A 12,757-nucleotide genomic window follows, 5' to 3' on the forward strand; every position below is an offset into this window, starting at 1 on the left:
AGGGGGGGAGCATGGCTGTGGTGGCCACGCTGTGCCCAGAGAGGTGGTGGCAGCTCTGGTGGCAGTGCTGACAGCCTGGTGCTGGGGTGGCTGGGTCCCTCTGCCTTGCTGTGCCACCCCAGCGAGGGCAGCGCGGCTCTGAGCCGTGTTAATGGGTTATGCAAGGCTCTCACAGCCCCGGCCTTGCGCCATCCTGGTGAAAAATCAATGCGTGGTTTAATTTCCTTGATGAGGATGATGGGTCCTGTCTGACCCCGCTCTGGGCCGCAGCACAAAGCACCACTTGTGCTTTTTGTGTGGCTGGGCAGGGACAGGGGCACAACAGCCCCGGGAGCCGGGCAGGGGCTGAGCTGGCATCTTGCTGCTCTGGGCTGCGTTGCAGCTGCCCTGGTGAGCTGTGGCACAGCCCTGCCGTGGCCCAGGGGCTGCCACATCCAACCTCGGACAGGGACGGCTCAAACAGGCTCCTGGTAAGGTGTCCCATCGTGTTCAGAGAGGGAGAACGGGTGCTCTGGGCTCCATAGGGACGCTGCTCAGCCGCTGCTTCCCGACGCCGCGGGGTGAGCCTGGAGCTGCTGCCTCATCTCTTGGCTCTGGCATCTCCAACCTCCCGTTCAGGTTAAGCTGGATCAGTGCCTGCATGGGCTCAGGGCAGCTGAGGGGCAGCAGTGCTCTGCCCCGGGAATGGTTTGGAGAAACGGGCTGCTCGTGGAGGCAAACCCGGGCACAAGTCGCAGAGCGAGGCCGCTGTGAGCCGCAGCGCGACTTTTGGGGTGTCTCCTGCCCTGGGGCTCAGCGCAGGGCCCGCGGCTGTCGGTGGCTCCTCCGTGGCCGCGGGACGCGCTCGGGTGCGGTTCTGTCCCGCGGCACCAGGTGGTGCCACCGCCGCGCCCGCGCCGCCCGCGCCCCCGACGGGTCCCGCCCGGAGCCGCGGGCTCAGGCCGGGGCAGTGCCCCGTGTCCGGCTGCTCGGGGTGCTCGGGGCACACCCGGACTTCTCCCTCCGGCCATCCCTGACACCTCGCAGCCCGAGGCAGCCGCAGCCGGGTGAGCCCCTTCCCGTGGCAGAGGGCAGGAGGTGCCGGTGGCGATGTCCCATCCTTCCATCAGCCCCCTTGGCGGTGTCCGGTATCCAACTCCGGGTGCTGGCGCTGCCCTGGGATACCAGTCCGGGGTATCCATCCCCGGGCACACCTCGGAGGATTCCTCTTGACGCCAGCTGGGCTCAGAGGGGGCTCAGCGCTGGAGCGATGGGTCCTCGGGCGGGGTGGGAGGGCAAAGCTCCGGTACCTGGCGCGGCGATGGGGCCCATCCCCGGCCCGGTGGTAGGCAGCGCTCCCTCCGCGGCGAGGCCGATGGGCTGGCGGCGGAGCCCAAAGGGGAGAGCGGCCGGTCCCGGACCACAGCACAGCGGGGACTGCGCTGCCGGAGTCCGCGGCCGTCGGGGAGGAGGGTGGATGGCTCGTCCCGGTGGCTGGTCCCGGTAGCCGGTCCCACCGGCCAGGGCTGTGCCGGCGGGGGGAGCTGCGGAGCCGCCCGGCCCCCGGCCCAGCCCCGCCGCCCGCCCCCGGCCCGCCCCGGCCCGCCCCCGCCGCGGCGGCGGGCGCCACTCGGCCGCCGGTGGCCTCGGCGGCGGCAGCGGCGGCAGGATGCGGGCGGGCCGCGGCGCGGCGGGCGGGGAGGCAGCGGCCGAGGAGGAGGCGGCCGATGGGGCCAAGCGCGGCGGGGCGGCGGCGGCGGGGCGGGCGAGGGGCCGCGGCGGGAAGGGGTCCCCGAACGGCGAGTGCCGTCGCGGGGAACCTCCGCGCAGCCCCGGCCCGGAGCCGCCCCGCGAGCCCAAGGTCTCCTTCTCCTGCGGCGGCGGCGGCGCATCCCCCGGCGGGGCCAAGGCGGCCGAGGAGGGGGCGAGCGAGGATGCGGCCGAGGAGGTCCGCGGGAGCCAGGCCAGCTTCATGCAGCGGCAGTTCGGGGCGATGCTCCAGCCCGGCGTCAACAAGTTCTCGCTGCGGATGTTCGGCTCGCAGAAGGCGGTGGAGAGGGAGCAGGAGCGCGTCAAGTCGGCGGGGGCCTGGATCATCCATCCCTACAGCGACTTCAGGTGCGGGGGTACCCGCGGGGCTCGGCCGCATCCCGCGGGGCCGGGCACCGGGCCGAGGAGCGGGGCCGCCGGTGCGGCCGGGCCGAGGGCACCTTGAGCCGCCGCCGGGCGCGGGAGGGAGCGAGGCAGGCATCCCCCTCCCCAGCGCAGCAGCCGCCGCTCCGGGGATGCCGGGAACCCTCGCGGTGCCAAGGGCATCCCCTCGTCCCCTTGTCCTTCCCGGGGTCTCGGCAGGTTCGGCCCGGCTTGGCCCTCCTGAGCCCCACCGGGCCTTGGCGCTGTCCCCGGAGCTCCCTGGGGTTGGGTGTCCCCCTCCCTGGGCAGGGCTGGGGCCGGGCAGGGGGACGTGCTTTGCCGCTGCCTGGCAGAGCGTTGTGGAGGCTCCCCCCTCCCCCAGGGAGGCCTGATTCTGTCCCTGGGGGGTTCAGCCGGTTTGGGGGGGATCCTTCTCCCTCCTGAGGGGACTCGAGTCCCCAGGATCCAGCCTGTGTGCCTGCCGGGGGAGGAATGACAAACCCGGGAGAAAGGCTCTGCAGCTCCATCTCCTTCCCATCCCCTGAGCCCTGGCGAGCTCCAGAGTGGCAAACGCTTCCTGAGTCGTGTGAAAGCTACCGGGAGGGATGGCTGCGCTGTCTGGGGTAGGCAGCACGGCATCTTGCAGGGCTGGGGAAGCCGAGACCCTGCTGGCATTGCTGGTGAGCCAGCACTGGGAGAACCCTGGTCCAGACACCTCAGAGGGGCTGGAGAAGCCTTTGCCCAAGGGCTGGGGTGATGTGAGAGGCTGGGGTGGTTCCAGGGAGGGTTTGCTGGGTGCCTGAGTGGGGAATCCCCCTGAGACAGATCTCAGGTTCTGTTCACTGCTGACACTGATGGGTCCCCGTGGGCTGGGGGTCCTTGAGGCAGGAGGAGGTGGCCATGGGCTCCAGGCAGGGACCAGCACCTCCTGCTTTCATCCCCGGGTGCTGCTCCTGGGCTGCTCTGGCATCTTTCAGAGGGGCAGCTGGAGGCCTTTGGCCTCCCCTCAGGGGCAGCTTCCTGCACAGGGTTTTGAGCCCTTCCACCCCGGGAACCTGCCATGGGAGCCCAGCGGAGCCCTCTCCTCATCTCGCTGGCTGGGCACTCACATTTGGGGTGAGAAGTGGCCACATTGCCCAGCCACTGCCAGTCCCGTGGCGGAGGGAACTCCACTGTCCCTGCCGTGACCGAGCAGAGGTGGCAGTGCCAGGTGAATCCTGGGGGCTGCTGAGCAGGAGGACCTGGGCCCTCTTCTCCCTGTGCTCCTCCTCACCCTCAGCAGCTGCGGGATGTTGGGGGAGGCTGGAACTGGGGTGACCCCCATGCCAGGGCAGAGCCTGCCCTGTTTCTCTGAGCTGGCAGAGCCTGGCACTGGTGGCAGAGCCCACAGCGCTGCCAAGAGCGGGGATCTCCCTCTGGTGAGCCTGCAGTGGGCTTGAGGCCTCAGAGGATTCCCCAGAGTGCAGCAGCATCACTCCCTGGCCCGGTGCTCGCAGAGGGCAGGTGGGTGCTGGAGTGACCTTGGGGAGTCACCCTGGCTGTCCTGCTCTGCACGGGCTTCATCCTCCTGGAACCGCTAGCGGGACTTGAAACTCATTGGGGCAGAGTGGCTGCCTGTGTTTTGATGCTGGAAGTGGCGTAGGAGAGTTCCCTGCCCAGTGGGGAGGAGCTGCAGGCAGAGCCATGGCATCCTCCAGCTCCACAACTGTGCACAGGAACAGGATCGGCCCACGCGAGGCTGGGCTGAGGAACCCGCGCTGCCTGTGAGCATTGGGGACATGAGTGCAATTCTCCCATGTTACCCTGCCTTAAAATAATCAAAAAAAGCATTTACCTAGTGATGAGAATGGAGCGTGACCTGGTCATGTTTGCCCCTGCAAAACCCATTTCCCATCTTAAGAGAAAATCATTACCCATCTGCATCTGTGACATCATTTCATAATCAGCATCGTTGAGCAATCCAGGCTCCTCACGGCCCTGGTGCTGCCATCGTTCACACACAATTCAGGGCAGATTTGCTCCAGGAACCAAAGTTGCTATTTACATAAATATTGAATGACAAGGAAGCAATCAGGGCGGCTGGTGAGATCCTGAGCTGATCAAAGAGACCCTGTAAGTGTGTGCTGGAGCAGGGCCACCTCCTTTTGGGTGCTGGGCAATGATTGTCACTGACTTTGCCTTTTCTGGTGTCTGGAGGAACAGCCAAGCCAGCGCCAAAGCCTTCATCGCCTCTTTTGGGGTTTCTGCAGCAGCCCTGGGGCATCGCTTTGGGGGCTGCAGGAGCTGCAGCTGGAGGTTTGGAGGTGGTGGCAGTGCCCATCACCCTGTGACCACCAAGGGGTTGCCCAAGGGCTCCTCCAGCCTTCCACGGGGCTGGGCTTGAGCTGGGGTTGGAGCTGAGCAGGAGGTTCTCACTGATGGTGATTTTCTGTTGCAAGAGCCGTTCCTGCATGTGAATTAGGGGCAAAGATGCGTCCAGAGCACACGGCCCTGGTGTTGCTTGGCTGGAGCCTTCCTCACCCAGGTTTAAATGCTTTCAGGGGCTTTCCCTCTGCCTGGACGGTGCCACCACAGGGGCTCCTGAGCTCACCAGCTCCTCCCGGTGTGTGTGGCAGCTCTGCCACTGGTCCCGGTGTTCCCATTCCCTGTGCTGAGGGTGTTGGGGGCCCCTCCCTCTGCAGCGTCAGCTGCTGAAAGCCACGGCTCAAGGGGAGGACAGGCTGTGACCAGCTTGGGGGATGGTGAAGGTTTGGGTCCTTGAGCAGTTTGCAAAGCCCTTATCCCCCCTTCCCCAGAGGTAAAAGGCTTTTCCAGGAGAGAGGGCACCAGTAATTCATCACAACTGGCTGTGCTGGGATCTGGGGCTGCAGACAGTGCATTGGCCACCACTGCTCATCAGCTTGGGCAAACTTCTGCCATGGCCTCCACAACCCACTTCTCACAGCAATCTCATTTTTAGAATATGAGTATTTAGTGTGAGTTTGCAAAGTGCTGATCCTGCCCCAATCCCAATCCGATCTTTCACTGATCCCGTGCTGCTCCTGCCCACCAGGCAGCCTGGTTTGCACCTGGGCCCCATCCCAGCCAAAGGGCTCAGACCTCAGGGGCAGAGGGGGGTCTAAAGGCGCTCTGTCCATCCCTGTCCCACGAGATCAGCACAGACAGGAGTGCTTTGGTCATCAGTGACAATCCCTGATGCTCTGAGTGCTGACAGCAGAGTTCAGCAGGGACCACCCTGGTGTATCGTGGCCATGCCCTCCTCTAGGGCTTGGACCCTCCTCTTGTCCTGCCCAGGACCTCAGACGAGCACCAATGCCAAGCCCTGGGCGGGTGATGCAGCAGGAAGGTGGCAGCTGCCTCTCACAGGGGTTTGGGCACCTCCTGTCATCATCACTGTCGCACAATTGGGTCAGAAGCGAGGGAGGGGTGTCGAGGATCCTGATTAATTTGTTTTCAGATATTTTTAGCAGCCTGGATTGGATCTTTTTTCTGTGCACATGAACCTTCTGAGGAAGAAAGCATTGGCATGGCACGCTGGCCCCCGGGGCGATCGCACAGGGTCAGTTGTGTGCAGTGGGGGATCAGGAGCAGTTTATCTTTCTCCACAGGCCGAATTCTGCCCTGCCTCAGCCAGATTGCAGAGGGATTGGAGCCAGAGGGGAGTTTTGCCCAGCTGGCGTGGTTATTTAATCTTTGTTCTTCGCAGCTTTGCATGGCTTATGCCCCTGTGGGACCCATGCAGCACAGCAGGGTCGGTCTGAACCGGAGCTGCCGGGGGTTTTAGGGGCAGATCCAGCCCCACAGCAGCTCTGCTGATTTCAGCATCCCTGCGAGGTTGTGCCCTGCGTGGGAGCCCAGCTGGGCCTGTTTGGTGGCAGCAGCTGGAGGCCGGTGTAGGGTGCAGGGGGGGCCCAGCTCCTCTGCCGAGGGTACCCTGGGGACCGCCCTGGTGTGAAGTCATCGTTTTGCAGCAGTGACATCACTCCCGGTTGCCACGGCAATGCCTCACATGAGGAAGGTGTCATTGGAGAAAGGTCAGGAGCTGGGATGCTCAGCTCCTCCTGGTCCTGCGCCAGTCTGCGCAGCGAGGGGGGGGGCGGGGGAACCTGGCCCACCGCCCCTTGCTGTGTGGTGGGTGGGGGTCTCCTCCTCCTCCCCGCATCCCCCAGGGCACAGCGTGGCCACGGCACCCCCTGCCCACCACCCTGCAGCACCCAGGGTGGGCTGAGCAGGCTGCGTGGGCGAGGGTCCCGCGTGTCCGTGCACCCGAGGGGGATCCCCCCACTGCTGCCCCCCGGCCAGGCGAGGCAGGGCCGAGGTGGGCTCCGCGTCATCCTGCCGTGACGGAGCTGCTGTGACCTTGCAGATGCTCAGAAAGGTCATGGCTGGCCCGGGAGAGGGGGACGAGGAGAAACGGGAGAAGGACGGGGTGAGGCAGGAGGGGGCGGAGGAGCAGCGCAGCGCGGGCAGGGCCAGGGGCGCGGGCAGCCGCCCACCCCCGCAGCTCCCCCGCGTCTGGCCGGGGCTGCGGGCGCTGCCAGCTGCAGCCCTACGTGCTCCGCTGCACCGGAGCCGCGGCGGCTCCTTCCACCCCGCCCGCGCTGCGGGGCCCGCGGGCAGACCCCGCCCTGGCACCCCCCCCAAAAAACCGCGACCCAGCCTGGCCCCGAGAGGCGCCGGGGTGAGGTGGCCCTGGCTGTCCCCAGGGACTGTCCCTTGTCCTTGGGTCCCCGCTCTGGGAGCGCAGAAAGGGGAGGCTGCTCCCAGGGCTCTCGGATAGTGACTCCACCCCCGAGCTCGGGCACTGCCGGTCGTTTGGGGGTCCCCAGCCCACGAGATGCCCCCGGTGCTCGGTGCCATCATTCTCCCCTCCCCCAGGACCTGCTGCCACGGGCCAGATCAGAGCAGCAGAAGCCTTCAGCCTCATCCTCTGCCTCAGTCAGGGGCTCTGCTGGCTGCAGGATCACCCCGGGGGCAGTTTGGAGAGTGGGGAGCAGGATGTGGCCTCTGGGGAGAGGAAAAGGTTCCTGTGGTGGTTGAGGTGGCATTAGAGTGACAGCAGCCCGGTGGCACAGGTCCCCTAGGGCAGGACATGGTAGCTGGGTCCCCTTGGCATGGAGGGGACTCTGGGGCGCCGGTGACATCCCCCAACATCTTCTCACTCCCCAGATTTTACTGGGACTTCACGATGCTGCTCTTCATGGTCGGCAACCTGATCATCATTCCCGTGGGCATCACCTTCTTCAAGGAGGAGACCACGGCCCCCTGGATCGTGTTCAACGTGGTCTCTGACACCTTCTTCCTGATGGACCTGGTGCTGAACTTCCGCACAGGGATTGTCATTGAGGACAACACAGAGATCATCCTGGACCCCGAGAAGATCAAGAAGAAGTACCTCAAGACCTGGTTTGTGGTGGATTTTGTCTCCTCCATCCCTGTGGACTACGTTTTCCTCATCGTGGAGAAGGGCATCGACTCGGAGGTCTATAAGACGGCGCGCGCCCTGCGCATCGTCCGGTTCACCAAGATCCTCAGCCTCCTGCGGCTCCTGCGCCTCTCCCGCCTCATCCGCTACATCCACCAGTGGGAGGAGGTGGGGACCTGCTGTGGGAGCCCCTGGCAGCAGCTGGATGGGTGGGGAGAGTGGCAGCAGGAGGGGCCGGGCGAGTGCGGTGGTTCCCTGACAAACAGGCAGGGTGGAGAGGATCTGTGGGGCCAGTGGGTGGCTGTGACCCACCCTGGAGGGTTTGGGGCATCCCTGAGCTGTGATAGCACCCACCACGGGTGCCAGCACGGCTGGCACATGCTGACACACCATCCTATGCTCTGCCAGCAGTAGGACCCTGTCCCCCAGCTCAGCTCAGCACCTCCTGCCTCTCTCCCCTCTGCTCCCTTCCCCATCAGGAGCTTGGGGAGGACAGCGGGACCCCCAGCCCTTCAGGGTCCCCAGCTTTGAGGGTCCACCCTGCTTTGAGGGGACATGCTCAGCTTTGCTGCGTGGCTTTGGCCCACACCCTGCACTCAGAGCCCTGGAGCTGCCCCGCTCCCTCCTCAGTGCCCAGAGTATTTGTGTCTCCCTGATCCTCAGCAAGGCTCGCTGCCATTAGCTCTTCCTGGGCAGCACGGCGGCACCCACTGGCTATAAATAGGGAGATGGAGCACAGCCACTTCGAGGCAGGAGCCAGGCCAGCCACGGGAGCCTCTTCCAGCTAAGGCCATGCAGATGGGTGCCCTGAGCAGGGCTGGGCAGTGGGGGACAATCCCCACGCTCACCTCCTGCCATCCCACCCACCCACAGATCTTCCACATGACCTACGACCTGGCCAGCGCGGTGATGAGGATCATCAACCTCATCGGGATGATGCTGCTGCTCTGCCACTGGGACGGCTGCCTGCAGTTCCTGGTGCCCATGCTGCAGGATTTCCCCCAGAACTGCTGGGTCTCCATCAACGGGATGGTGGTGAGTTCCATCTGCCCCACACCGCGCTCCTGCCCGCTCCCCAGGGCTCCCACCCATCCCCACATCATCCTCCAGCCCCAGGAGATGCCATCCCCCGTGGGCCGGGGCTGTGGTGCCCCTGGGTGCTGCTGTCACCCTGGTGAGGTCTCACAGGACCTGGAGCCCTGGATTGATCCAGGTGGGAGGAATATCCTGATATGGGGCTCTTGGCCCTATCCCCTGCTGCCTTCTGCTCATTAGCCACAAAGCTGCTATTAATAAATAATGGCCCCTGTTTCTAATTGCTCCCTCTCAGCCCTGCAGCCTCCTGCAAATGGCCCTTTCCTCCTGTTTGTCTCATCCTGTTTCATCAAATTTCCATCTCTGCTCTGTTCCGCCTGGCTTCCTCCTTTTCCTCCCCTCCCTGTCTCACCCTTCTCCTTCCCTGCCTACTTCACCAGGGGAGTTTGGAAAGTTTGAAAATTTGCTTTTCAACAAATTCCCATTGCTGGGAGAGAACTGGGACTGTGCCCAGATGTGAGCCAGGGCTCTGGGCCCTCGAGTGATGCTCACACACACACACACACGTGCATGGCTGAGCTGTCGTCCTTGTCACTGCAGAACGACTCCTGGAGTGAGCTGTACTCCTTCGCCCTCTTCAAGTCCATGAGCCACATGCTCTGCATCGGCTACGGGAAGCAGGCGCCCGAGAGCATGACGGACATCTGGCTGACCATGCTGAGCATGATCGTGGGGGCCACCTGCTACGCCATGTTCATTGGCCACGCCACCGCCCTCATCCAGTCCCTGGACTCGTCCCGGCGCCAGTACCAGGAGAAGGTAGGGCTGCGCTGGGTGGGGCCCCCACAGCTTTGTCCCCTCCTGGAGCTGCAGCCACAGCGGGGTGAGGGTTCCCAATCGGGGCAGGAGTGGGACCAGCCCCAGGGAGTGGGGATGTGGGTGGAGGGTCCTGGCTGACACGACCTCTCCCCACAGTACAAGCAGGTGGAGCAGTACATGTCCTTCCACAAGCTGCCCGCTGACTTCCGCCAGAAGATCCACGACTACTACGAGCATCGCTACCAGGGCAAGATGTTTGATGAGGACAGCATCCTGGGGGAGCTCAACGAGCCCCTGCGGGAGGTGAGAGCTGGGGAGCTGGGAGGAGGACGCTGCTGTGAGGATGGGGATTGCCCCCCTTGCCAAGGGAAGGGATTCCCTGCTCCTTGCTGTGGGTCCAACCAGCTCCTGCTGTGGGAGGACATGCTTGGGGTCAAACATGCTTGGGGTCAAACACCTCTTGCTGCAGCTTTGCAGCTCCACGTGGGAGTGTGTCCATGCACAATCTGCATGCCAGGGTGTCCATGAGGCTGCTTGGGGTGGGGAGCATGTCCTTCCCTGGGGAAGCATCCCAGGCTCACCCACTTCCCCACAGGAAATCGTGAACTTCAACTGCCGCAAGCTGGTGGCCTCCATGCCGCTGTTTGCCAACGCCGACCCCAACTTCGTCACGGCGATGCTCACCAAGCTGAAGTTTGAGGTGTTCCAGCCGGGCGACTACATCATCCGAGAGGGCACCATTGGCAAGAAGATGTACTTCATCCAGCACGGCGTGGTCAGCATCCTCACCAAGGGCAACAAGGAGATGAAACTCTCTGATGGTTCCTACTTTGGGGGTGAGCACTGGCAGGGCTGAGCTTGAGTCCCCTCTTGGGGTCTGTGAGAGACACCTGTGCTGTCCCAGGGCACCCACGGCGTGGTGGCTCTCACCCCCTGCTCCTGGCCTGCCCTGTTTTGTCCTCGATGGTGGTGTTCTGACCTCGGCCCTGGCGTTTTTCCCCCAGAGATCTGCTTGCTGACCCGTGGCCGGCGCACGGCCAGTGTCCGTGCAGACACCTACTGCCGCCTCTACTCGCTCTCAGTGGACAACTTCAACGAGGTGCTGGAGGAGTACCCCATGATGAGACGGGCCTTTGAGACTGTGGCCATCGACCGTCTCGACCGCATCGGTAGGACACGAGGGGGGCCTGGAGGGGGACAGGGGTGTCTTGGCAAAGGAAGTGGCTGTGGTTCCTATGGGAGCCCAGCACAGCCCCAGTACAGGCTCTCACAGCACTTCCTCTCCCACCCTTCTCCCTGCAGGGAAGAAGAACTCGATCCTGCTCCACAAAGTGCAGCACGACCTCAACTCAGGTGTCTTCAACAACCAGGAGAACGAGATCATCCAGGAGATCGTCAAGTACGACCGGGAGATGGTGCAGCAGGCGGAGCTGCAGCAGCACACGGCCATGTACAGCCCCGTCCAGCCCCAGGTCACCTCTGCCATCGCCACCCTCCAGCAAGCCGTCGCCATGAGCTTCTGCCCGCAGATGGCCAGCCCGCTGGTGGGCTCCATGGCGCTGGGCTCGCCCCGCATGATGCGCCGCTTGCAGTACGCCCAGGCCGTGCCCAGCCCCTTCGCCATGTCCCCCGTCCTGCTGCAGCAGAGCCCCCCGCCGCAGCCGCAGCCCCCCGTGCCCCACGCCAACCCCTCGCCCTCGCAGGACCCGGCGCAGCCCACGGCCCTGCCCGCCTCCACCAGCGCCTTCGCCGCGGCCGCGGCCAGCCCGCCATCCCAAAGCCCGCTGGCCAGCCGGACGTTCGCCTACGGAGGCGCCCCAGGGCCGCTGGGCTCGCAGCTGTCCCTCAGCCAGCAGCCAGCGCCCAGCTCGCCCCAGCGCCTGGCCGCCCACAAGAGCACACAGGCGCTGCACACCAGCAGCCTCAGCCAGGATTCGCGGCCCCTCTCGGCCTCGCAGCCCTCGCTGCCCCACGGGCTGGCGGCCGGCAGCACCCAGAGCCCCCCGGCCTCTGCCCGCGAGTCCAGCACCTCCATCGGGGGGGGCCCGGCTGCCGCCTCGCCGGGTCCCGGCCCTCCGGCCGGGCTGCGGGGCCCGGCACCCTCACGGGGGGCCCCGGCCCACCCGGCGCCCACGGGCTCGGGGCTGACACCGCCGCCCGCCCTGCCGCAGGACTCGGCGGCGGCCCGCAAGGATTCGGCGTCCAGCACGCCCGACACGGACCCGGCCAAGTCCAGGCTGTCTTCCAACTTGTGACCTCCGCGCCAGGCACGGGGACACGCGGCGGCAGGGAGGGAGCCCCAAATCACCCCGTGCCCGCCCTGTGCCGCCGGGTGAGGGCCACGGCCGCACCACCGGCGCCAGCCCCACTCCCCGGTCCCTCCTGCCGCCCGCTGCAGAGCGGGGCAGCTGCCGAGGGTGGGCCTGGGGCTGCTGTGCCCTCCTCCCACTGCGGGGTCGCTGGGCTGGGCCCCCGGGTGTGTCGTCTCCGACCAAAGTCTGACCCTGTCGCCCGCTCCCCGCGGCGAAGCCCCGCTGCCCCCTGGCCTCCCCGGCTGCCCATAGAAGCCACAGCTGCATCCTCGCCATGACCAACTCTGTGTATGATATCTCTGACCTGAACACATCCCTGTGTGTGACCCGCAGGACACCTCCCCGGGGCTGTCGGTGCAGCCCCGGCGCCGCGCGTGTCCCTGCGCCCCTCTCACAGACCCAAGGCGAGGGGTGATGGTCCAGGACTGGAGGTAAGTTGGGAAGGGTCTGAGGGATGGTCGCCCTGAGGCTTGTTAAGCACCCACGAACACACTATCCCCCACTCCGGGGCTGGGGGTGAGCACGGCCCCACGTCCCCATAGGCAGCGCTAGGACGGAGGCAGGCGCTGGAGCCCGAGCCCCGGGGCTGGGGCAGGCACCTACCGCGTGTTCCAGGTGCCTGTGCGTGTGCTGTGTGCGTGTGCAGGGGTGTGTGTGTGTGTGTGTGTGCGCGTGTGCCTCGCTGCCTCGCACTCTGGAGCCTTCCACATTGAATGTACCGCGAGCGCGGGGCCCGTGCCAGCCCCGGCACCCTGCGGCCGAGCAGGGACAGGGCCCCACTCCAAGCGTCCACCTTCCCATCCAGCCCATCCTGTGCAATAAACGTCAGCAGCTGACAGAGCTACGCACGACTCCGGCTCTGCTTCTTCGCCTCCGTCCCTTCCCTGCCGCGCCTCCCGCTCCTCCCGGGAGCCGGAGCGCTGGGCACAGCCCCAGCTCGGGCTGCGGGATGCAGCTTTGTCCTTTGAAGAGCTGCCTGCCTTGCCAGGAAAGCCACAAGGTGAAAAGGCTCTGCCAGCAGCTTTCCCCTCGCTCCAGCAGCAGCCAGGAAGAA

The 12,757-nt window shown here is 65.4% G+C and overlaps 1 protein-coding gene across 1 annotated transcript; it reads left to right on the forward strand.

The window, feature by feature from the left end:
* The first annotated feature begins 1,582 nt into the window (after positions 1–1,582).
* On the forward strand, positions 1,583–11,784 carry HCN2 (hyperpolarization activated cyclic nucleotide gated potassium and sodium channel 2). The gene is made up of 8 exons (XM_063403252.1): positions 1,583–2,097; positions 7,282–7,705; positions 8,411–8,572; positions 9,173–9,391; positions 9,548–9,694; positions 9,987–10,227; positions 10,396–10,560; positions 10,694–11,784. Exons 1-8 carry the CDS (start codon positions 1,649–1,651, stop codon positions 11,644–11,646), a joined length of 2,760 nt encoding a protein of 919 aa, XP_063259322.1. The 5' UTR covers positions 1,583–1,648; the 3' UTR covers positions 11,647–11,784.
* Positions 11,785–12,757: the final 973 nt, after the last annotated feature.

Source organism: Prinia subflava, chromosome 8 (genome assembly GCF_021018805.1).
Source record: "Prinia subflava isolate CZ2003 ecotype Zambia chromosome 8, Cam_Psub_1.2, whole genome shotgun sequence".
Classification (NCBI taxonomy): domain Eukaryota; kingdom Metazoa; phylum Chordata; class Aves; order Passeriformes; family Cisticolidae; genus Prinia; species Prinia subflava.

Excerpts from the sequence above, each read along its gene's own strand:
- HCN2 (XM_063403252.1), top strand. The coding sequence starts at position 1,649 with ATGCGGGCGGGCCGCGGCGCGGCGGGCGGGGAGGCAGCGGCCGAGGAG. Across the intron at positions 10,228-10,395 it reads TGATGGTTCCTACTTTGGGG|AGATCTGCTTGCTGACCCGT; the intron begins GTGAGCACTGGC and ends TTTTTCCCCCAG. Across the intron at positions 10,561-10,693 it reads CGACCGTCTCGACCGCATCG|GGAAGAAGAACTCGATCCTG; the intron begins GTAGGACACGAG and ends TTCTCCCTGCAG.